The 26,642-nt window shown below is 40.0% G+C and overlaps 1 protein-coding gene across 7 annotated transcripts in view; it reads right to left on the bottom strand.

The window, feature by feature from the left end:
• CELF2 (CUGBP Elav-like family member 2) overlaps positions 1-26,642 on the bottom strand; it is an 867,108-nt gene that overhangs the window by 535,567 nt on the left and 304,899 nt on the right. For 4 of the 7 annotated variants that reach the window (XM_030819314.1, XM_030819310.1, XM_030819313.1 and 1 more), the window contains exon 1: positions 4,872-5,829. The exons of the other annotated variants lie outside the window; for them this stretch is intronic. In XM_030819314.1, the coding sequence (XP_030675174.1) occupies positions 4,872-4,924 (53 nt within the window). In that variant the 5' untranslated portion in view covers positions 4,925-5,829. Of the gene's footprint in view, positions 1-4,871; positions 5,830-26,642 lie in introns of those variants that run through there. 7 annotated transcript variants of the gene reach the window in all.

Genomic DNA, 26,642 nt, shown 5'->3' on the forward strand with positions numbered 1-26,642 from the left:
ATGCAGATGGCAGATACTGGCAATGCTGTGATGAGAATATTAGCTGAACCATATGAAGTGAATATTTTTATAAGTCAAACAAAGTTGAATACTGGCTGTTGCCTATGATTCAGTCTATCAGGGAGATGTGCTAGAGACTGACTTTTGGCTTTAAACTGGGAGGTCAGGGAAGGGCTCACTGAGGAGATGACATGGGAGCTAAGGCTTGAATGAGCAGCCTCTACCCCGCCAATAGCTAAGGAAAGATTGCCAGGCAGGGAGAGGGAGTAGCTAATGAAAATCAAGCCAAAATAGCCTGGCTGCATAACTGAGAAAGAGAAATATCAGCAGGGCTGGAGCAATGTGAGCTGTGGGGAGAGAGGGAGGAGATTTAGGTGGAGAGGTTCATAAGGGTCAGGCCAGATGGGGCCTTGCAGGTTAAAATAAGGATACTGGCTTTGACTCTAAGAGTAAAGGGGAAGTTTTAGTAGGGAAGTCACAGGATCTGATTTATGGTGTTTGTAATGCTTTCATTCCTCTACGTGCAAAATTGTTTAAGAGAGCAAGAGTGAAGCAGGGAGACTGGTTAGGAGGTAGCATTCTTAGCAAAATGAGATGTCATCAATGGAAGGTGGAAAAATGTGGAGAGAGTCCCTAGGTGCTTAGAGGTCAAACTCAGTAGAAACTGGCAATAGTTTGGATGTAAATTAAGAGGGAAAATGGGGGATTAGGGAGACTGCCTAACTTTCCAGTTTGAGTACCTGGCTAGATCACTGTGACTCATAAACCTACTAGAGCTGGAAACCAGTGAGTTCTTGGGGGGACATTATAGATAGAGTTTATAACCCGTTGAGCTTTTGACATCTTTAAGGCATGCAAGTGGGCTGAGCTGCCTGAAAGCTGAAGGAGAAAGGGAAACAGAAGTGGAGGTGGGGAAGGACATTCCTCAGGAGAGAGGATGGAGTTGGAAGAGGAGTTGGCAACAGCTTGCACTGCTAATACTGCTAATGAGTTCTATGACTTCGTTTAGTCAATTCATCGATTCCCTAATCTCTAAATGGGAGAGTTAAACTCGATCTGGGGTTTTTAATCCTTCCCCAGAGGTGACTTAGGGCTTACGCATGGGTAAAGGAGACACCAGATATTCTGGGTCCCACTCCCTGCTTAATCCTCCTGTCGACTTTTTCCCTCTCAAGTCACATCTATAAACATCTCATCTTGCACTCAGCATATGTTCAAGTTTATTCTATTCTTTTTTTTTTTTTTTTTTGAGACAGTCTCGGTCTGTCACCCAGGCTGGAGTGCAGTGGCACGATCTCAGCTCACTGTAACCTCTGCCTCCCAGGTTCAAGTGATTCTCCTGCCTCAGCCTCCTGAGTAGCTGAGACTACAGGCATGTGCCACCACACCCAGCTAATTTTTGTATTTTTAGCAGAGACAGGGTTTCACCATGTTGGCCAGGATGGTCTCAATCTCTCGACCTCATGATCCTCCCGCCTTGGTCTCCCAAAGTGCTGAGATTAAGGCATGAGCCACTGTGCCTGGCCTATTTTGTTCTTTTAATCATAGGTCTCATACAGTGTCAACTTTTTTCTTCTGTGTACCAAGAATACTTTAACTTTTGAATTTTTTTCTTTGAATGCCGCTGGAGTGTTTGTACTTTCCCAGGAGTCAAATGGGAGAATGTTGAAAATTATTGGCATGTCTTTTGGTGAAAATTAGGTTTCTTTTATGTCCCTTGGGGAAGACAGTCATTAAAACACAGGCAGTAGCACTACGACCACCCCTGGTTTCTCCATGTAACAAAATGGAACAAGGATGGAGCGATTTCAAATAGACAGTTGTTGAGAAACAGATCATCTCTTCAAACACTATATTGTGGTGTAAGCAGGTTTTAAAATTGCGCCTTTTGACGACTTTTTAGGAGCAATAGGTTTGGCAGAACACTAGGCTGAGCTCCTGGACCAAACACACGAGGATATTCCAGGTTACGTGGGTTTAAAGGCCTTTTTGCCTTGTAATATGCTTTACAAATCAAATATTCTACTCATTTGTTAATCAGATGAGGACAGTAACTGCTCTTTCTCTTTACCGGAATGGGGCCTCTCACGCCATTCTCTGGATTTCTAAAGCATTTTATTGACATAACTCAGATCACAGACAACCCTGCTAATAACCCTGCTATGTGGCGTTAGAGTACACACCTCATTCTCCTACTAGATCACCCATTTATCAGGCTGTGTTTTATCTTTGCTTCTTCCACATATTATAGTCAGAGACTTATTGGTGGCGAGTAAACCGTTCAATGAAGCAAAATTAGCCAAAAGGATGCCTTGTTGTAAACAAGGAATTTAAGATGCAATTTATAAACTCTATCCCTTTATGGTTCCTGACCTCAGAAAAGGATTATACACAGTTAAAAAGCCAGTGGGATAATGCTTGCCAAGAAGAGGTGTGGACAGAATGAACTTGGTGTAGCCAAAGGAGTCAATGTAAAAATGTTTCTCTTTCCCAGGTCTCGCCAGTCCAAGTTTCTGAAACTTCACTTACTCTAGCAAAACTAAGCTTCACTTAAATTTGGGGCATGTTTAGGGGAAAAACAACATTCTCACTGGTTTTTTTAAAAACGAGTTAAGACTTGAGATCATTATCTAAAAATGCTTTTGGGGGGATACATGTTTCAAAATCTATAACCATAGTTATATACATTCTTAGAGCTGGAGCCTGCCTTATCCACTGATGTAATAATATTAAGTTAATTGCCTGAGAAAAATTGTTTGAAAGCCCTTGTAGGAAGTGTTTCAGTTTTAGAGACCGGTTAGTAATCCAATTTAAAAAAAAAAAGGAAAGCATAATTTATTCTAATAGATGTATCCTAAGAACATTTACAGAAGTACTTTACCATTTTTCAATAATTAAAAATAAAGTTTAAACATGCAACAGAAAAAAAATCACTGACGGACTCATGAAAATGTAACTTTCATCAAGAAATCCTGGTAATTATTTAATGAAAGTAAAAAGCTAGGTACACAAAGATGTTCATTATGTTGTTGTTAGTACAAATTAAGGAGTGGAAACAATCTAAATTTTCAACAAAGAGGGTGTATCACCTGAGGTCAGGAGTTCGAGACCAGTCTGGGAAACATGGTGAAACTCCGTCTCTACTAAAAATACAAAAAATTAGACCCGTGTGGTGGCAGGCACCTGTAACCCCAGCTACTTGGGAGGCTGAGACAGGAGAATTGCTTGAACCTAGAAGGCGGAGGTTGCAGTGAGCAGAGATCATGCCACTGCACTCCAGCCTGGGCAACAAGAGCAAAACTCCATCTCAAAAAAAAAAAAAAAATGTACATTAATATTATGGTGCTTTATTTAGCCATTAAAATGGTGGTTATGAAAGTTAGGCGGAAACATGAAAACACGTTTGGTAAGTTAACTGGAAACAGCAGATTATAAAATAGCACATACTACCTGATCTGCAAAAGCATCCATGGAAAGTTCTAGAAAATGACATGCAGTACTTTTTAAAAAGAGAATAATTAAGATGGATATTGGCAATTTTAAAATTTGCTCTTTTCTATAATCTTGTTCTTAAAAATAACAAAATCGGAAGACATGAAGACAGAAGTCATAAATAGGAAATAAAAACTTAGCAAATTAATACAACATAAATGTCAGGAAAAAGAAGTCCCAGTAACGTCCGCACATTTCTCCTCATTTGTATTTCTTATTTGGGTTCTGGTCTTGCTCCTATGAAGCCATGTTTTGGGGTAGGTATTTGGAAGACATGACACTGTGTAGAACCGCTTTTAACAAAAATCCCTCAATTGAACATTTTCATATTTCAAAAATTGCCAAAAACGCTTTTGCTAGGAAATACCATTTACAGTCAGTGAAGCCCAAGAATTAACTCTGCTAAGGGAGTCAGCTTAGAGAGGATGCATGAACTTTGCCCTTTCTAGCTCCTTGTGTTCTAATTTTTCTGGGCCTCTGAGAGATGAGGAGGTCAGAGTTCACTTTTTTAGGAGCATTCAGAGAAAGACTTTATGTCATACATTCTGCCCATTCAGTTTCACCATTAGCTGAGGCCTGGGGGTGGGGGTGGGGGTAGGGGAGAGGTCAGAGCAGGAAACCAAGTTTCCCTTGACCCTTCAAGGACCCTAACAAGGCTTTCTGGAAAAGTTCCCTTTTCCTTTCTTTTCTCTTTTTTTTTTTTTAAATTTTTTGAGATGGAGTCTTACTCTGTTGCCCAGGCTGGAGTACACTGGTGTGATCTCTGCTCACTGCAACCTCTACCTCCCAGGTTCAAGCGATTCTCCTGACTCAGCCTCCCAAGTAGCAGGGACTACAGGCACCCACCACCACGCCTGGCTAATTTCTGTATTTTTAGTAGAGACAGTGGTGGTTTTGCCATGTTGGCCAGGCTGGTCTCGAACTCCTGACCTCAAAGGGATCCATCCACCTTGGCCTCCCGAAGTGCGGGATTATAGATGTGAGCCTCCGCACCCGGCCAAATTTCGCTTTTCTATCTGAAGTCCCAGAAAGTTGACCACATTCCACCTCACACCTTTAATGCCCCCCTGAAGCCCAAAAATTCAATATGAGGATCCCTTCCAGTGAGTCAACTGGTGTCATTTAAATAAGACTGTCCTCCCTCATTGCCAAGGCTTCCCGACCTGCCCCCTGGGGTGAAACCTGAGGACCTCACGTTCACAGGCCACTCCTTACACATCTGCCTCCGAACAGTCTTCCCACTAGCAGATCTGCGCATCCCTGTACCCCACAAGGTGCATTTCAAGCAACCCCAATCACTTCTGCACAGGGGTGGGGCGGGAGCAGGGCCTTGGCTATGAACTCAAAGCAGGATGCAAGAGAAAGCAAAGCAGGCCTACCTTAAAACTTTCCAGTTTTTCAGAGGATCCAAGTCAGAGACCAGGGAAACCATTGTCTAGCAGCCGGCTGAGGGCGAGTCCGGAGAGGAGGAGGCGGGGATGGGGTGCTGGGGAACAGACGGAGGATTCTGGACCCAGGCCGGGCCCTGGCGCCCCGCGGCTCCCTCCTTCCCGGGCTGACACGCACTTTTCCTGACTTCTCTCCACCCCGCAAATCAATCCTGCGCTCTCCTCCGTCCCACACCCAGCTCCCAGCTCCACACCACCTTTTAAAGCCCCGGTAATCTGCTCCAACTGATCAAATTTGACCTTTTTGTAGCCCACTTTATTCCGAGCACAGCTCTCACTTAAATCTCTCTTTATTAACACCGTCCTCCTTGGCTTTCTTTGGGAACAAACACAGATCAAGCCTGAAGCCTCTGGACTTTACCAGCAATCATTCACAGATTACTGCAAGCTGCAGCCTTCCCCTCCTTGGGGGTATTTCTCCTGCCTCGGAGGTTTTGCTTTTCTTATTCCTGGCAGGAGACTGGTCAGGTTTCTTTCCTCCTTTTTTCGTGGCTTAGGCTCTGGGACTCTGACACTGGGCTTAGAGCTACCCTCAGAGGCTGTAACTACATTACTGTTAGGATTTGTTTTTTAAAAATAATTTGGAACAGGACTGCTAACAAGCTAGACTTTACTGTGTGTTTTCTGGCAGGGATTTTTTGCTACACTGCTCCCCCACCCTTTGCTGGCTTTCTTGTGTTTTTAAATAACATGAAGGAGGAAATGCAGAATCTCTTTAAACACGAAGAGAAAAGGGTATGGGCTCCCCCCTACTCGCCCCCCACTTTGTATATCTTGTCATTTATTGAAAACCAAACATCCTTCAAATACTCATTTGAAATTGTGCATGAGAGATGTTTTAAAATATCCGGGCAGTATTGTTTTCCTGTACTGTTTGTTCAGAGTTTGTCTCCTTATCCCTCTGCCCTTGTATGGGTTCTTCGGGACTGTACTGATTTCTTATTTTCATAAGCACTGCCTCTTAAGCAGAGGCTTCTATGCTTGGAGGGTCCTGGTTTGAACTAAGACCTCCGCAGCTGAATCTCTTCCTCCTGCCCTCAGGATCCTGGAAGTAGCTGACCTTGAAATCATCTGGTCCAGTGGCTTCCAGACCGTGGCAGGCCAGCCCGTCAAGATTTCTGCTGCAGCTGCCTGCAATACGAGCTTTACTTGATAGTCTTTCTTTAAATTCCTATTTTTCTTACACTTATTTTTAAAAGGGATTTTTAAAGTCATTCCCATAAATGGAAAATCAGCTTCACTGATCTTTGGTAGAAGGCAAATGCAGGGAATAACTAAAATAAAACAATTATTATTATGCCCAGACACTGAGACCAGCTAAAGGCTCTGATTTAGGTCTTTTTTTCCTCTTTGTTGCAGAGAGCTTACGCAATGTTAAGAGTGTTAAGAACATACCTGCACCAGCCAGAGACTTCCCTGAGAAGGAAGAGGGAAGACTGCAAGAAAACGTGTTGTGGTTCAGTGCTTTGTCATGTCCTTGTTACTTGAAAGCATCAGCCCGGAGGAAGGGTCCCAACTTCTTCCCTTCAAGCAGAGCCTTCTAAGAAAGGGTCTCTGTTCTTTCCTGGGGGGAAGATGCTCCCACAGGTTTTGGAAGCCGGCTACTTTTACTGTCAGAAAGTTTTTGCCACTCCAAACACCTATCCCAGCATTTTAAATCCCTTTTTTACCACCCTGTTCTCCATGGGCCCGTGGATCTTAAAATGTGCAGCTAACCCTCTGTTTAGATTTGTTTTCTCTTTAGCAGTCATGGATACTTTCCTTAATGGCTATGAATGACTTTCTTCAGAAGTGCAACTGCCTTTAGACTAAAATTAAAAGAGAATTTCATACCTCGTACAAAAATCATTGCCTTTCTGGGACTTCAACTTCTTCCTGGGCTGTGTTATCCCACCATGAATCTTAGACCACAGCGTAATCACGTGTAAACATTTACATAACACTTTTAATCCCCAAGTACTTCACCAAATGTGGGTAATAATAATAGCTTTTATATGGAGTGTACCTCCAAAGGGTTCCGGGTGCTTTGATAATTAATGAAATGTTTTTCCCTTTAGAAAGTTAGCAAAAGAGTACAAAAGATTTTAACGAAATAGTTTCTGCAACGATAATGACATCATCCTCATCCTCAGCCCACGGCACCAGGGAGATTCAGGTCAGGGGAAGGGAGGGAAATGAGTTCTTAACGCTTAGAGTTCAGGGTTAATGGAGGAAACGGGGTGGGATTTGGCTTTTGGCCAAAGGACAAAAGGACAAACCCATTTTCGTAAATTATGAAATACCGTTTTAAAGCAGTTGTCTTTTCAAAAACTTTTTAAAGGTAGTCAGTAGAATGTTCCTTCAAATAAAATCTTGTACCAAGCTCAAGTACAGAAACAGATACAGTAGTAGCTAAAGTTTATTACTAGGTACTAGGAATGGTTCTAATTTCATTAGGTGTGTTGATTCATTCACTCCTCATAACCAACTTGTTTATGAGGTAAGTTATGAGTTGTACTCCCCATTTGTTAATGTAAATGAAGACATTTAGGCGTGCAGAAATTAAGGAACTGGCCTGAGCTCTCAGGGCCCTGAACTTAGAAGGGATGCCTGTGAACCCGGCGAGTAACCGCCACACAGCACTTCTTCCATCTGCTTGGGGGCTTTTTAAAAGGGATTTTTAAAGTCATTCCTATAAATGGAAAATCAGCGTCACTGGTCTTGGGTAGAAGGCAACTGCAGGGAATAACTAAAATAAAACAATTATTGTTATGCCCAGACCCTGGGGTGGGGATAGGATTGGGGTTAGGATCAGGATAAGGATGGGTAAGAAGAATCCCTGAGTCTCACAGATTCACTCCTAAGACCCTATAGAGAAACTCTAGAGTTTAGGAGGATAACGTTTGAAACCCACTTCCCAAAAGTATTTAGAGAGGAAGGAGAGAAATTATCTTTTAAAGGATGCATTGAGTCCAAGAAGGGCAGAATATTTTGCCTTTCTTTTTCTTAATTTCAAGGTCCAAGTGTGTGTATGTTTATGTTTACATATACTGGATATTAATTCCATGCTATCATATACTGCAAATTTCTTTTTCCTTTTCCCTAAGTATTTCATTCCTGATTTCAATGGATCACACCTAATGGATCTGTTTCCTACTAAGAAATAGGCCATCAAGACAATTAACTCATCTTCAACAATGAGGGTGCTTCCTAAAAACAAACAAACAGAAATGTTGCCTTGTTCAAAACTGGGCCAACTATTTATCTGTAACACAGAAAGCAACAGTAAATTTTCTATTTATAAAAATGAGTTAGGTTCAGCCTTAATAAACTTCAGCCCCGAATTATAGTTTTCCGCCATGTCACTATAAATTGTAGTTCATTCTCTTTGTCTTCTTTTTCACAATTTTGATACATTTACCCCTTTACATCAAATTTATTTTTTTTTGGCATTCATAATGATTCTTAAAGAGTCACCTCTCCTGAGAGTTCCCTATCTGTTAAAAAAAAAAAAAAGTTGAATCCATGTAACCCAACATTCGTGATTGTCCTGATAGTACCAGCAACAAGACTCCTCACTTTCCTTTTCATAGAGCTAACATTTCTGTGATCTCCCTCCCGCCTCCTTTGGTTTCTTCCGTGGAGAAGCCAAAACCACAACCCAATTCCAAACAAAAATAAAGCCCACTGTTTGTACCTGCTCCATCCAAGCAAACCCAACCCTCTGAGCATGTGGTTTCCGCCGCATGTGTTGGGGTTACAGTCATGAGGGAAGTGTGGGAAAATGTGGAGTATCAGTCAGGAGGCAACACTAGGAGCCGAGGAATCTGCATTTCTATCAGACCTTGGCAGAGAGCACCCTGGGAAATGCAGACATAGAAGGTCAGGAGAACATCTCTCCTGGTTTTATGGCATCCCAGGTGGGCTTTCATGTGGTTGAGGATAATATCATTAGCACCAAAGGTGAAAAACCATGGAAGCTCATCCTATTTTAGCAGAAGAGTAGGATGGGCCTCGTGGCATGAATAAGCCAAACAAGGAAAAAGGCATTCACCATTGACTGTCAGTAAAGCCAACCATTTAATAAGGCTCCAGAAAGACAAGTGTGGTGTCTTAGTAAGTTGCTGCCCCACAAAATGTCTAATTTCCTGATAGGGACTTTAAAAAAAAACAAACTGGTTTGTTAGGGAAGAAATACAACATTTTCTTTGTCATTTTTTCATTCGTCTTTCTTTGGGTGTCTCCGTTTCTTATAAACTGCAGTTTTCTTCCTAAGGATGTGATTATCCTAAACATTTTTTGTTTTTGTTGTTGTTTTGGAGAGGCTTGCTTTAAACTTATGTATTTCTAATTCTGTTACTTCCTGGTTTAAATTCTTTCCCTTCCCGGTTATCCTAGTTTTTTTTCTCTTCTTATTTTTTGCCGGCTCTTGCCTTCTTCTCAGGTGGGTAAGCTCTCTCTCTCTCCTCTTAAGAAAGTGAAATGACTAATTGGAAATGCATTCTCCTGCTGCAGAAGAAGATTTCCCAGTCTTGTTAACGTGCCAAAATTTTAAGGTTGGCAGATGGAGCGAGCTAAGAAACCCCAGCACTTGCTCTGGACCCTGGAAATAGGACCCAGCTTTCCATGCTTTCTGTAGCAAACCACGGCGTGGCAACAATGATAGGCAAGGGTTCCAAGATAAAATACAGCACACCCAGTGTGCATCAGATTTCAGAGAAACAACAAATAATTTTTAAGTTTAAGTATGGCCCTAACCATTGCATGCGATATACTTATACTAAAAAAAAAAAGAAGAAGAAAACATCGTCTTTTTATCTGAAATTCAACTTTGTGTTCCTCTGTTTTTATTTTCTAAATCTGGCAACCCTCTGCTAAATGGACTTTTAAATAAAAATTACCAGCATCACTGTGGTGATTATTTTTTATTTATGGAGGTTGGTAATGGTACCTTGACGTTATTGACTAGGCATCAAAATAAATTTATTTGTCCTTCAAGCTTTATATTGTTTTAGTTGTTATAAGCCAAACATAAAAAGGCCCTTTTGAGGTTGCTTTTTGAACAAAGCAGTGATAGGATCAAAATATGCCTATTTCTTCAAATACGGAAAATTAGGAAATTCCATACGGTCTTCTGATCCTAAGATTGGCTAGTTTAATGCATTTTTAAGTGTTGGTAATATTGATGTGTTGAGAAGCATTGAAACTGATGTTTTGTAAAACATGGGGGCATGTCTATATTATATTTATTTTATGCACAGTGACTTGGCAGTTAATGTAGCGGCTATGTTTTCTAATTTTTTTTTTCCCAAGCATCAGCTTCCACTGTAAAAAATCTGCACCTGAATAGTTAGCCATTAATCTTGAGTTACATAAAATGTGTTTTGTACATATCCTCACTTTAATGATGTCTTTAGAGACAAACTTCCAAAGATGGCTTTTTTCTTTCTCTTTTTTAGATAAATGAGTGTAACTTTAATGGAATTTCAAGTGCTTTCGTGTTTTGCTCACAAAACCTGATACAATGAAAAGTCTATGAACAAAGATATGTGTTTTGGTCCTTCATCAATGACTTAGGAATTGCTATTTCGGGACATTTGATAAGCTAAAAAAAAAAAAAAAATCTGAAGGGCCTCTAAAGAGACAGCTTCAAAACCTGCTACATATATGTGAAAGACCCAGTGCATTATTTGGGGGCCACATGTGTGTCTGACATTTTCTGCTAGTGCTAAGGCTCTCCTAACAATTGGGAAGGAATGCTTTTTTCATTTGGAATCTTGGTCAGCTGAACAGGAGGGTAAAATGGATTAAAGCCAGGGGAAGGGGAATGTTGGATCTCTGCCAGGCATATTTTAAAGTGAGAAAGGAAGAGAGGAAGGAGACTCACACCCAGCCAGCTGCTTTTCATACCATTCAAAGGAATCACAGGCCAAATTTGGTACATACAGTAGGGGGGATAAAAGAGCTTTAACTCCTATAGTGCCAGGGGAGATGAGATTTTCAAAGCTGTGTCATGTTCTTCTTTTAATTTCTAGTCTGCCTTTGTTAGCACACAGGGCTCACATCCACAGGGACAAAGGAATACTCAAAGGAAAAATGTGTGGCTCAGATAGTCTCCATATCATAGGCCAGGGATTCACACCAGAAACATTGATCTTACAGTCTTTTTTGGTTTCGTTTTTCTTTGAATGACAGCTTCAGATTGTTCTGGTTTTTGTATGCTTACAAACAGGACTCCTCATCTGTTTTATAGAGGGAAATCTAAGTTTTCAAGGAAAGCCAAATACAGTTGCCAAGTTGCCAGTCAAAGAAACAATGTCAACACCTGCTCATAGAGATGGAATTCCTAACCCGGAATATTGCCCTTGAAGTATTATGAGAAAAAGATAAGCCTTCCATTATTATCCACTCACCACTCCCCCACAAAAAGTCCAGCAGACCTAACTAAAGTTAAAATGTACGACAAATTCACTTGAAGACAGATCCAAAAACTAACTTGTTAATTTAATTCAAGGTGGTAAGCACTGCGCACAAATATTGATTGATTATTGATTGATTACATAAAGCATTTGTTGAGCAATCAAATAATCCGTTTAGCATGTCAAAACATTTTCCGATTTGGCTACTAGGTAAGGCAGTACTTCCCACTGTGGTGAGGAACCTCTCTCCCTCCCTCCCTCCTTCCTTCCCTCCCTTCCTTCCTTTCTTCCTTCCTTCTTCCCTCCTTCTTCCCTCCCTCCCTCCTTTCTTCCTTCCTTATTCCCTCCTTCCCTCCCTCCCTTCCTTCCTCCCTCCCTCGTTCCTCCCTCTCTCCTTCCTTCCTCCCTCCTTCCTCCTTCCCTCCCTCCTTCCTCCCTCTCTCCTTCCTTCCTCCCCCCTTCCTTCCTCCCTTTCTCCCTCCTTCCTTCTCCCTTCCTTCTCCTTTCCTTCTCCCTTCCCTTCCTCCTTCATTCCTTCCTTCTTTCCTTCAAAGTTTTTGATTCATTGTAGACCAGTACTTTTGTTAAATACAAATAAAATCGAGCTATTAGAAAAACAATATAAACCCCATTAAGAAAAATATTGGATTAACAGCCATAAAATTACTCTGTCAAATTGCTATGCATTTCCAAATTCTTACTCCTAATCATCGTAAACTGTAATAAACAATCCACAGACCAGCGCTGGTCCACTTTCGACACCCTGGGAAGCCCTGATAAAACGTATTCCCCAACAATAAGAAAACAATTCACAGAGACATTTAAGGAATCATTTTAGGATCTATACTGAACTAGCTTTATAATCTAGGGTGAATAGAAACTATATCCATTTACACTATTGATGAAAAGAAAAAAATACACTAAACTATTCTACTAAAAAATGAAAAGTTTACCTCAATGATCTCAGTAGTCACCTGATGCCAAACATTTCTAAAGTCATAATTTAATGAGAAACTTAAAAATTATTTATAATTACATGAATGATTTAAAAGTTGGGACATGAGTCCATTGAAAATACATCTTTGTTTACTGGCAAAGTTGGAAATTGGTAGCTGTACCCCGGCTGCAACTGGTTTCTTGAATTCCTATATATATATATATATATTTTTGCCACATGAAAGAGAGGAAAACAAATCTCACCTGCTAGTTTACCACACTCAATCTATAAAAATCTCAGTGACTTCCCCCAGAAAGCTATGTAGACTATAAAATATTTCAGAGTGTTTCTAACATAATTTCTGCTATTGAACGTCAATTTTTTTTAGATCACTAAACAATTGAGACAGAGTTGTAAGTAGAAAGATCTAAAATGAAAATAGAGACTTTTATTGAATGAATACATAAAATTTAGTATGTATCAGGGAATGTTCTAAAGGTTTACAAAAACTAGCCCACTAAACACTAAACACTCATAACAATCTCTGAGGTATGCTCTATTTTAGTCTTCGTTTTATAGGCGAGGAAACTAAGCACAGATAGGGTAAAGGATATTGTAGTTTGAGGCCAAATTTGAAGCCAGGTGATCTAGCTTGAGAGTCCTGCTGAATTCCTTACAGAAAGGGCATCTTCTAACTGACAATCAAAAAGAAGGATAAATAAGGCATCTTTAGAATCATACGGATCATTCAATTGTCCAACTGAATGAACATTGTGATTTAAATAAATATTTTCCATGAACATAATTAACTCATAGAACATGGTAGAAGGCAGAAACCATAGGTTTAACCTTAGATCACTGAAGATTCATTGGTAATCCTTTCACCATTTACCACTCCTTTTAAAACCCAAATCTGTGTTCTTTGAGCAAGACAGCTATAGTAATATCACGACCACTTGCTTGCCGTAATACCTTTCTTTGTAAACATCTGTCCCTAATTTGTCCTTTACAAAGGAAAATAATTCCCACTTTAGCTCTCATATATGTATCATGTAATATACTCTATCAGAATTTATAGAAGGATCAATGGTTTTTCAGGTGTAGGCAACAGAAACTATGCAAGCATTTCCAGAATCCAGAGAAGAATTAGTATTGTCATATATAAATCAAAGCCTATATACATAAAAGTACTATTATGAGGGAGACATTCCCAAGGGGTAAAGGACAGAGCTAGACAACAATATTTATAGTAGGGTTCTGTTAGCACAAACTTTAACAAATACATAATGGGAATACAAAACTTGAATATAAAAACTAATAGACGATTTTAAAAAACCATAACAGAAACTGGAATAATTACTCAACTAATGTCATATGAAATATTATGAGAACGCTGTGGAGGTAAAAAGATTAGATCTTCAATTCATATTCAAAATAAAAATAAATAACAGACAGAAAAGTTAAATGTACAAAGTGAAGCCATAGAAAATTAGAGAAAAATATAAGGAAGGCAAATTTTTGTCTTGATAATTTCTTTTCTTGCGTTTGTGTGAAAGCATTTGTAAAGAACAATTTTAAATAAAATGCAATTAAAAATATAAAGAAAAGTTCACATTTGAGTTCATAAAAATCCGTTAACCAAAAACATCATGTATAACAGTAAAAATGAAAGACAAATTAAGAAATATATATGGATCTGTTAAAGAGCAAAACCCTGTGGATACAATAATAGATAATATGTATGCAAAAGCCCAAATCAGAAAATGTATGGAGGAAGAAATTCAAATGAAGCAATGCATATAAAAACTATATCTATAAGAATCAAGAAATATAAGTTAAAACAAAATGCAATATAGCATTTTACCCATCAAATTTGTTAACACCTTTAATTGATTATATGTAACGACACAATGAGGTACAATGAAATAGGCCCACTCATATATGGCTGGTGAGTGTTTCAATTGCTGTCCAGAAAGCAATTTGGTAGCATGTATCAAAAACTAAAAACAATGTTATATTTGACACAGGATTTTTCTTTCTAAAAGTTTTCTTCTTAAAGGTTTATGTGCAGGATATTCGTAGTAGTATTAATTATATTAATAAGCTATCAGAGGCAACTTAGTGTCTAATAATTTAATGTGGGTTAAATACATATGTGTATGACGTATCTATAAAACTGGATATTATGAAACAATCAAAAACATGTTTTGGTGGAATGACTTAGAAAGACTTTCAAAATGAAATAACTGATCAAAAGGCACAAAATATTACACAGAATGTGATATCAATATTTTGTACTGCTACCAGGACTGCAAACTCAATTGCCCGTAGTCCCCAGAGAGGAACCATAGAGGTACTGTGGACAGGGAAGTTGTCGATTAAAATGCAACAGTATTTTTTTTCTCTTACTTTTCTAGAAACATTCAGCTTTCTTGGTCTAGCTTTGTCTTTTGCAATCATCTTTCCTCCCCACAACACCCATATTTCTTTCCTCTTACTCTAATTGAAGACCAGCCACAGGAAAATCTCTAGGGTAAGACAGCGTAATAACCGGCAAGACAACTCAGTACCAACAAAGGGCAAGCAGGAGTGGGTGTGGGAAGCAGGAGAGAGGCGCTCTCTGAAGATAGGGGCCCTAACCCAGCTCCAATCTGTCCATGCCACTGTAGACTGGAGCCCAGACAAAAACGCATTGAGGTGGTTCCACTTTTTGACTTCCAACATTCATACTTATATGTGCAAATGGAAAAAAATACTGGAAAGAGGCTGGGCAGGGTGGCTCACGCCTGTAATCCTAGCACTTTGGGAGGCTAAGGCGGGCAGGTCACCTGAGGTCAGGAGTTCGAGATCAGCCTGGCCAATGTGGCAAAACCCCATCTGTACTAAAAATACAAAGATTAGCCGGGCGTGGTGGCACACGCTGGTGATCCCAGCTACTTGGGAGGGTGAGGCACAAGAATCGCTTGAATCTGGGAGGTGGAGGTTGCAGTGAGCCAAGACTGCACCATTGCACTCCAGCCTGGGTGACAGACCGAGACTCCAGCTCAAAAAAAAAAAAAAAAAAAAAAAAAAAAAAAAAGATGGAAAGAAATATACAAAAGTGATACAATTATTGGTATAATTTCAATCATTTAATTTTATTTTCTTCATATTTTCTTCATACCTTTCCTTATTTACTAAGTTATTTCCATATATTTCTTTCTATAATCAGAAAACCAGGACCATTCTCATATTACTCTATGTAGTCACACTTTTAGGAGGTACAAAGTACTTTTAGAAAAAAAAAAAGGTCCTATTTTGAAGTTTGCCTCTGACCTCCTATTTTGAAATATATCCACACAGCTACATTCTTATAGACTGTTGTTATTTGTACAAACATTTCTTACTTGTCTGAAGCTTCTTTGAAAGCAGGGCTTCAAAAATTTGTCTAATTTTTCTCCCTTATGGCTTGCACTAATCATTTTTGGCCTCATTTTCAGCAAATCATATCTAATGTCCTCAAGTATTTCTAGGTGATGTTAAGCAATTTTCTAATCTAGTGGTAGAGTCTATTGGTGATACGATTTTGACAGTTCACTGGCCAAAGTGTCTTTTATTACAGAAAATATTAGGACATCCCATAATGATTTGAACCAGCACGGCTTTGGAAGCAGAAAAGAAGGCTTTAAGGTTTAAGCTAGCACTGGCCATGCCATCTCTGAGACACATGCTTCTCTGGATAGTCACCTTATAAATGGGGATTTAAAAAAGAAAGGGGAATATAGAATGTAGCCAACCAGTGCAGTACTCGATCTAGGAAAAAAGAATGTAACAAGCTCAGCTGATTGAGGGTAATGATAAAATAACTGGGAAAAACTACAGAGCCCTGACTTTAGGTAGGGACAAAGAATGCTTTTCACAAAGCTCAAAATGAATTAATTACAGAATCACTGCTGTACATGAACAATACTCTTTATATACCTCTGCCTTCGGGCGTCTTCGGTTTGAAAGCTAAGGCTTCCTGAGAAATACGTTTGTTTGACCATTTCTCTCCTGTTTATAAAGTTTGCGTTTTACGAAAATTGGGAAACTGGGGAGAAAAAGCTTGAGTTCACTTTTAACCAGCTGTTGTTTTTTTCTAATTTCTCTGTTTTACTCTAAGTATGTTCTGTTTTTAAAAGTATTAAATGAAAAGCAAAAATGAAAATTGTTGATAGCATAAAAACAACTGTATCCTAGCTATTAGGCCAGCATTACTGGACCAGAAACCATTGTAATTCATTTTCAAAAAAAAGGCTTGATATAACCTTTAAATAAGAATTTGTGTGTGTGTGTGTGTGTGTGTGTGTGTGTGTGATATCAAACCTTAAGGACTTTCTTTCCACTGAAGCATTAAAAAGTGAGAATTCTGATTTCTGGTTGACAATGTTTCAATGAATATGTCACTTTATAATTACAAATGCAAGGGAGGAACTTTTTATAACTGAATATTTAACACATATTAAAGTTCTAACGCACGCCACATAATTTTTGTCTGAGATTGTCCATGAAGTGGGTATCTCAAATCATTCACTTGAAAACTGAAAATAATTTTCTGAGATGAGTTCACTATGAAAACAGGGATATGACCAGCTGCCCTGTAGCTTTTCCTTCCCTGCACTCCTGTGTTTGTGCATGTGTGTCTACGTGTGTGTGTTTTAATAACATAATCCTTATAGGCAAATAAAGATCAAAAGGAGTAGATGGTAAATATTTCCTGTAGAGGCAGGAGGTAGAGAATGGTTAAATTCACTGTTTTTCAGATTTTCACTTTGCTTAATTCTAGAACACTTCTTATTCCTGTAGCATCTCTTCAAGTGAGATGGCAGACCACCTCAGGATGGAAATGTATTTCTTCACCCCTCTGTCTACTTCCCTGTGACCTCCTGCAAATAAGGTGAGGCTGTTTATTTTCCCACTTGATTTCCATTCTTTGAGTTGAATCACAGAATTTAGCAAACTTGTAATAGCAGATTGAGAAATATAGAACTATTTCAAGGGTTTGTGGTTTATAACTTCCTTTTAAAAGAATTAACCCTTTCTAGGAATTTTTTTTTTTTTTCAAATGGATCACAAGGTGTGACGGAAGACTTCTCATCATCCTGATCTGCATTATGATTGGCTTACTGGGTGCCTTTCTGATGTGGTAGTCCAGGGTCATTTTTTACTCCAGCTTGTAAATACCCAAGACCAGAAATCTATAGGTATAGAGAGTCCAAAGGAGATCTCTCTTCATGATAACCCTTAACATGGGCATTGTCTCATGTAATGCTCACAGAAGCATGATGAGGCATGTATTGTCCCTGTGTCACTGAGGAAATGAAAACATAGCCAAAGTAGCCCTGCCAGTAGACAGTGGTGCAATTGTGAGCAATTCCAGCTCCTGTGTGGCTGACCCCGGAGCCAGTGCTTTACCAGAGGTTTTCCACCTTGGCCTCGACCTTTTGTTTTATTTATTTATTTTTCCAATTTTGGAGGTTCCACTTGCAGAAAACATTTCTTTTTAAAGTAGTTTTTTCTAATTGACAAATAAAAATGATATATATTTATGATATACAACCTGACGTTTTGATATATGTATGCACTGTGGAATGGCTAAATCAAGCCCATTCGCATATCTATTACCTCACATACTTTGCATTCTTTTGTGGTGAGAACACTTAAATTCTACATTCTCAGCAATTTTCAAGTGTAAAATACATTGAATACATTTACTATAGTCACCATGTCGTGCAGTGGACCTCTTGAACTTTTCTCCTAACTGAAGTTTCGTGTCCTTTGACCAACTTCTCTCCAATTTCTTCCCCCATCCCTCCCATGCTCTGGTAACCACCCTTCTACTCTCTGCTTCTCTGAGATAGTTTTTTGTGGATTCCACATATAAGGGAGACCATGCAATGTTTGTTTTTCTATGCCTGGCTTACTTCACTTAACATAATGTCCTCCAAGTTCATCCATGTTGTCACAAATAACAGGATCTCCTTCTTTTTTTAAGGTTAAATAGTATTATATTTAAGGTTAAATATCATATTATATATTAATAATACATGTTATTATCATAAATTATTTTATATTAATATATATTATTATATTACATACATTATATATAATAATTATATATAATAATATTATATATAATAATCATCACATAATTATCAATAATTATTTATTATTAATTAATTAATAATTAATTAATAATAAATAATTATCTTAAAATTATTAATAAATAATATACAATAATTATATAATAATATATGTTATATATTAAGGTTAAATAGTATTAATAGTATATATATAAACATTTTTAAAATCCATTTATCTGTTGTTTGACACTGAGGTTGACTCCATATCTTGGCTATTGTGAACTGAGCTGAAATGAACATGGGAGAGCAGATATCTCTTCAACATACTGATTTTATTTCCTTTGGATATATAGCCAGTAGTGTGATTGCTAGATCATATCATAATTCTGTCTGGGCTGGGAACTTTTAAAATCCCAATGTCAATGGCACACTCCAGACAATATTGAGATAGAACCTCAGAGGCTGGCATCCAGGTGTCAGTATTATTTAAAACTTCCAGGTGATGCTGATGTAAAGGGTGGGTTGGGTGCCACTGCATTACATGGATTCCTGATTGATCACCATGAGGAATCAAGATGAGAATTGGCTGTAACTCAAACTTGAGTGAAATACATATGGAATTTTATGCATATTCATCTTATATTTGACAGTAATCTTTCATAATGCAAATTTAATGGAATTTGACTTGAAAAAGATAAGACTATATAATTAAGCACTTTCAACTGTAGTGTTTTCTATTGTAACCGAGCACTTTGGTTGTAGATATTCATGGATCCAAGCCTACCTATATGAAGTCTGGCTGTAGAGGTGAGGCCATGTGGAAGGCAGGTTGCAAACTCTATCAGCCTCCTGTACAGGTGATGATATGGACAGGAGACAGGGAATTACTAGGTAGAAGAGGGCAGTTACCCTGCAAAGGCCCCACCCTCAAAACAGGAAGCCTATGGCCCTAAATAGGAACAGGTATTCCTGTTTTTGTGCCCAAAAGTTGCCTTTTGGCCTGTCACACCTCCCTATCCTATACCCATATAAACCCCAAACTGCTGGCTCCACAAGGAGAGATGAACAGAAGAGCAGAAGAACAGCAGAATGGAATGGCAAAGAGAAGAGAAGGAGTGTCTGAACATTGACAAGACTTTGGCTGGGGATGGTCAGAGAGGAGATTAGCTGCTAGACGGCCACACTGCAGGAGAAGATCATTTTCCCACTCCATCCCCCTTCCAGCTCCCCATCCATCTCACCAAGAGCCAACTCCACCACTCAATAAAACCTTACATTCATCTTTCAAGTCTGTGTGCAACCTGATTCTTCCTGGATGCTGGACAAGGACTTGAGTATCAAGAGGGCACTGAGCTGGTTAACACTTAAGCTGTTCACGGACAACAAGGCTAGCACTGTAACACACCCACTGGGGCTTTGGGAGTCACAGACAACCAACTGTAGATGCTGCCATGGGGCTGGAACCCAGGGGGGCTCACCCTGGCTCCTACATCTGTCCATCTGTGTGCTCCCCAAAGTGTAAGGAGTTTGAGCACACACAGCGCCAGAACAAATGAGCCGCATCCCTGTTGCTCATCCTGCAAGGGGGTTCGGGAAACTCTCCCATTTCAGTGAGATGGGTTGAAATGTATTTAGTTGAATATCTGGAGCCATCTAAACATCAGAAATAAAACCCCAGTTGACCCAAAGTCAGCAAGTTAGAGGTCATGACCTACAGTTCTTTTTTATTTTATTTTTTATTTTTTTAGATGGAGTCTTGCTCTGTTGCCAGCCTGGAGTGCAGTGGCACCATCTCGGCTCACTGCAAGCTCCGCCTCCCAGGTTTAAGCGATTCTCCTGCCTCAGCCTCCCGAGTAGCTGGGACTACAGGTGTGAGCCACCACGCCCAGCTCCTTTTTTTGTGTGTTTTTAGTAGAGATAGGGTTTCACCATGTTGCCAGGATGGTCTTAATCTCTTGACACTGTGATCCACCCACCTCGGCCTCCCAAAGTGCTGGGATTACAGGCATGAGCCACTGCCCCCAGCCCCATGACCTGAAGTTCTTATTTTGTTTGAGAGCACCTCTGCTTGGATACTGAAGATTGTTGCTTAGAACTTCAACTGCAGAGCATTCAGGTCTTCTGGAAATAATATTGCATTCATTTCCTGGGGCCACTGTCATAAAGTCCCACAAACTGAGTGCCTTGAAACAGAATTTTATTGTCTCATAGTTCTGGAGGGTGGAAGTCTAAGATCAAGGTGTCAGTATTGGCAGGTTGGTTCCTTCTGAGGCTGTGAGGGAGAATCTGTTCTGCCACTCTCCGAGCTTCTGGTAGCCTCAGGCATCCCTTGGTTTGTAGATGGCCATCTTCTCCATGGGTTCTCCCTCTGTACTTTCCCTCTATACCTTCCTGTACCTGTACCTGCCTCTGTGTTCGAATTCTCCCCTTTGCTAAGGACACAGTCACACTGGATTACGGCTCACCCTAATGATCTCAACTTGTGCATCTGCAAAGACTCTATTTCAAATAAGGTCACATTCATAGATACTGCAAGTTAGGACTTCAATATGATCTTGGGGGACTCATTTCAGCCCATAACAAATCTTTTCTGCCATCCAAAAGAAGTCAGGACTAACCAGAAAGAGTGAAAACCCTTCATGAGAGGAAATTTCTTAACGTTTCTGAAAAAAGAAACATTTAGTTGTTTCTAAATGTTTAAAAAGAGATACATCCTACCTTAAACCTATATAGGATTTTACAGACTATAAAACATACTCATGAACCTCACAGTAACCCTTTAAATCTACTAAATACATTTATAGTCAGTATGTTTAATTAAACACTTTGAGGTCACATTCATAAGGGAGGGTCCATGGCTGAACTTCAGTCATACAATCCCATTCATGCTTACTGCTCTCCCCAAATAAATGAGCAGTCCAATCTGAATCATCACAGACCAGGGGGCATGATGGCTTAGAAACCTCAGACTAACCTAGCTGACGTCACAAAGAACCTGAAAGGACTAGTCACAAGAGTGCAAAGGAAGGTGAATAAATCCTCCTTCAGAAAGTGGCACATTCAGACTGAGATGCTGAGGAAGAAAGGAAAACACTGCTGCCACTTGGTGGGCTTCCCATAAAGATTGTTTATTGGCAAGTGGGGAAGGACACGATGATGGTTAATTTTGTGTTATCTAGACTGAGCTATGGGGTGCCCAGATTAAACATTGTTTTGGGTACATTTGTGAGGGTGTTTCCAGATGAGCTTAGCATTTGAATCAGTGAACTTGAAAGCAGATGGCCCTCCCCACTGTAGATGGGCATCATCCAGTCCATTGAAGGCCTGACTAGAACAAAAAGGCAGAGGAAGGAGGAATTTGCCCCCTTTCTTTCTGCCTCACTGATTGAGCTGGGACATCTTATCTCCTCTTCTCCTGCCACACACTGGGATTTATACCAACAGCTCTCCCAGGTCCTCTGTCTTTGAACTGAATTTAGCTTTCCTCAAAAGCACTAGCTTTCCTGGGTTGCCAGTTCACCACTGGAAGATCTTGGGACTTTTCTGTCTTTATAATTGCATGAACCAATTTCTCATAATAATTCTCTTCCTATACACAGTTGTCCCTTGGGATCCACAGGGGATTAGTTCCAGGACCCCCATGAATACCAAAATTGGAGGATGCTGAAATTCCTTCCGTTAAATGGCATAATATTTTCATATAAGTTATGTAATCCTCCCTTATACTTTAAATCATCTCTCAATTACTTAAAATACCGAATACAATGTAAATGCTATGTAAATAGTTGTTATACTGTATTGCTTTTTAAATTCGTATTATTTTTATTGCTATATTATTACTTTTTATTTTAATCATTTTAGTATGTTTTTGATTCATGGTTGGTTGAATCCATAGTTGTAGTATGGATACAGGGAGGTGACTGTATACAGGTATGTGCCACTTAACGATGGGGATATGTTCTGAGAAGTGTGTCTGTATGTGATTTCATCATTGTGGGACCAGCATGGAGTGTACTTACACAAACCTAGATGGTAGAGCCTAATACACACCTAGGCTACTGATATGGTTTGGTTGCGTCCCCACCCAAATCTCATCTTGAACTGTGGTTCCCATAATCCCCATGTGTCATGGGAGGGGCCTAGTGGGAGGTAACTGAATCATGGAGGCAGGTTTTTCTTGTGCTGTTCTCATGATAGTGAATAAGTCTCACGAGATCTGATGGTTTTATAAAGGGCAATTCCCCTGCACACACACTCCAGCCTGCCTCCATGTAAGACGTGTCTTTGCTCCTCCTTCACCTTCTGCCATGATTGTGAGGCCTCCCCAGCCATGTCAAACTGTGAGTCCATTAAACCTCCTTTCCTTTATAAATTACCCAGTCTTGGGTATGTCTTTATTTGCAGCATGAGAACAGACGAACACAGCTACCAACCTGTATAGCATGTTACTGTACCAAATACTATAGGCAATTGTAACACAATGCTAAGTATTTGTGTATCTAAATGTTTTTAAACATAGAAAAGGTAAAAATAAGGCATTATAATCTGCTGGGGCCACTCATATATGTGGTCTGTTGTTGACCAAAATGCCATTATGTGGTGCATGACTGTATGTACTATTGGTTCTCTTTCACTGGAGATCACTGATTAATACAGACACTGAAGATGACCTTTTTTTTGGTAAGTGGGTTCATTTTCACAACGTGCTTTCTTTGTGGAATTATTTGCTTTCTGAGTGTTTCTGTGATGACTCAAAAAGAGTAGAATGCTTTATCGATGAGGCATGTTGCTTTTTGAAACCCGCTGAGCCCCAAGTGAAGTAGTTGCTCAGTCTGTAGTAATCCCAACTTAATACTCATTGGCATGTTAATTAGAGTTGTGCTGATGGGTAGGATTCTAGACAATGATGTCAAATACAAACCCCTGCAAATAACAGAGGCTGGGATTATATAAGCCCCTTGGCTTTAGAAGTGTTTCCCTGTTTGCCGGGTGCAGTGGCTCACGCCTGTAATCTCAGCACTTTGGGAGTCCAAGGCAGGTGGATCACAAGGTCAAGAGATGGAGACCATCCTGGCCAACATGGTGAAACCCCATCTCTATTAAAAATACGAAAATTAGCTGGGCGTGGTGGCGGGTGCCTGTAATCCCAGCTACTTGGGAGGCTGAGGCAGAAGAATTGCTTGAATCCAGGAGGCGGAGGTTGCAGTGAGCTGAGATAATGCCACTGCACTCCAGCCCAGTGACAGCGAGACTCCATCTCAAAACAAACAAACAAACAAAGAAGTGTTTCCCTCTGTTATCACTGCCACAGATTAGGATGGAAAGAGGTCTCTTGAATTTACCAGGATACACTGCTAATCTGGCAACACCAAGAAGCACTGAGCACCTATCTCCGTCTTTAAAATGCCTAGGGTAAGTGCCTCCAGGAATCATTAATTCTTATTCTTGCCAAATAGTCATATGCACAGAATTAGGGGAGATTGGGAAACTCTATAAAATGGTTAGTTGGCTCTGACTCCATATTAAAACAATACCAAACAACCAGAGAATTTGGATCCCATCAGATGTCCAAGTATATGATTGAAAATGTACTTTTTTCAAAGAAAGTGTGGACTATTCCTCTTAGGAAAAACAAAATAACACAAAAACACAAAACCCTCTACTGTCAGAAATATCAGAATTTAGAGTGAGCAGAAAAGTTATCAGAACCCACTAGTCCATCTCTCCCTTTCCATGTTACCTGCAATACATCCCTAACCCCCATCACCTTGAACTCCCAGTCCCACCCAAACCTTTCTGCAGTGATCCATCCACTGATCTGATATGCCTTTAGGTCTCTGGGAGATATTTCATACCTAGAAAGTTTAAAGTTTTTTTTTTTTTTTTTAAATAGCTTTCAGGCCAATGAGTTCATTTTCTAGAAAAAGAAATTAAGATATGGAGGGAAAATTTAGATCTGTGATTCTCAATACTGACTGCACTTTAGCATTTCTTGGGGAAGCATTTTAAAAATACCAATGCCTGGGCTGCATCCCAGAATATTTGATTTCAGGTCCCTTGAGATGAGGCCATGAGCATCTCCTTAAAAAAATATCTCCTTAGATGAATATGATGTAGATCGAGGCAGAAAAACCCTTCGCTGGATGTTCATGATCATCAGAGCTAGGACTAATGCTCAATAGCTAGAAAGTTTTCCATAGCCACATGAAGTGAGGGAGATGGAGCTAGGAAAAAGGAGAAAAGGAATAGAAAAAAAAGAGGAAGGAGAAGGAAGGGTGGTGAATCAGGAAGGTTTGTCAAGGTGCAATGAACAGGGCCCAAGAATAAAGACATTTGCTGCTTCTCTGATCAGGCCCTGGCTTGAGTAAGGTTTTTACATGTGCAAAGTGCAGGGCCGTCATATTTAGTCCCAACTCCACACCAACCGTATGTTGCATTAAGTGATGGTGCAGAACAAGCCTGTGTTAGGGAAAGTAGGGCAAAGCTAGCTTGTAGTTTCTGGCTCCTGAGTTTTGAAACTATTCTTTAAACCTTGGAGATAGGCTGTTAGATAAGAGGGTCAAATGAACACGGTCTGTGAGCTGTAATCCATTCTGCAAATGTAAGTCATGGAGAGATGATATAGTATAAGGAGGCGGGAAAGGGTGAATGGGGAAAGACCAATTCAGACTTGGCCAAATGCCCACTACCTGTTAGGTTCTTTGCAAATACCTTCTCCTAAGGCCCCCATCTTTGTTCTTTTTCCATTGGCCTTCAGTGGAGATAGTGTATCAATTCATTATTTAGGCCTGATTGTGGGATCCAAATGGGTGTCAAGACCTGTTGTCTACCTCCACATCTAAGTTCAAATGTCACATCCTCCATGCCTTCCTAGACTCCCAGCACAAATTTTAATCGTTTCTTCCTTCAGTCCCATTGTACCATATATGTACCTGGACAGCAAGCCACTGTTCCCTAGTTGCCTGTGCCCAGCAGGCCGAGATTCTCAGAGTTCTTAATTATGGCAAAGTTTTAGTCTTAAAAATTTATTCATTTTTCACATATATTTATCGATCATTATTAACCAGAATCAATGCTATTAGCCAGCAGAAGGTATATCACCATGAGGCACTTAGAGAGTCTCCTTAGAGGCAAACAGGTAAACAGGTGATTACTCTTCAGGGTAAAAAGCAGGGCAATACAAATCTCCGTTCACAACTCTCAACTATAAGAAATGTGTCTCTATTTTTCTTTAATTCCACTTTATTTTTTGAGCTCCCATTTCACCAGGGAAGCTCAGTTATTTCTCAGTTAAGTCGTTATTTTTCTCTCTTTTCCATGGCCTGACCTAAGTTCTGGAAACACATTAATTTGCCAAAGTTTTGTAGGCAGGAAAGTCCCTGGATGTATGACTCTGTGTACAATGCATGCGTTTTCTTGGACATCCATGCAGAAAGGCATTGAGATGCTTCATATTCTTGCCAATCTGGCCCCTCCAGGTTGTAAAAGTCCCTCTCTTGGGTCACTGAATCTGTGTAAGATCCCCGTCAAATCTTCCCCACCTTCACTACGTCCAAGGAAGTGGGACCTCCAACACCCCTTTCTCCCTTTCTGGACTTACAAATTCAACTATTGTTTTGTTGTCATGACACTGGACTTTTTCCAAAATATGGGGTGCAGGGCCCCCATCTCCTGAACCTAATTGCACCAGTGTCTATACTTAACAGGAGACATGATTTTTTGTTTGTTTTTAAGAATTCTTGCAGGACGTAACTCTAGAATGAGACCTGAAGTTGTCAAGTAGAAAAGGGGTGCGGCTGAAGAACTGCTGTAGGGGCAGACAGAACAGCTGTGCAGGAAGTGAGAGCAAGGTGGATAAGAAGCCACTGAGAGTTTATTAGGGTTGGGTTTAGGGTAAGGGCCAGGGAGTGATAAGAGAGAGAGGTAGGTAAGGGCCAGATCATGAAGAGCTATGGCGTCAGGCTTGGGATTTCAGTTCATCCTCAAGGCAAAGGGGGCTAGTGTAGAGGACCACATACAGATTTCAGCAGAGGGGCAAATTATCATTTGCATTGTAGAAACATCACCCTGGCTGTACTGGAAACATGGACTGGAACGAAGAAAGATTGGAGGTGGGGAGACAAGTTGACCAAGGCTTTGACCCAGGCAGCAAAGGAGAAAGGATCTGAGTCAAGGCAGGGGCAGGAGAAGAGGAGAAAAGAGTAAACAGAAAGATGTCGTGAAGGCTGGGCTGAGTGGCTGATGGGATGTTGAGGATGAAGGAGAG

Source organism: Nomascus leucogenys, chromosome 9 (assembly GCF_006542625.1).
Source record: "Nomascus leucogenys isolate Asia chromosome 9, Asia_NLE_v1, whole genome shotgun sequence".
Classification (NCBI taxonomy): Eukaryota; Metazoa; Chordata; class Mammalia; order Primates; family Hylobatidae; genus Nomascus; species Nomascus leucogenys.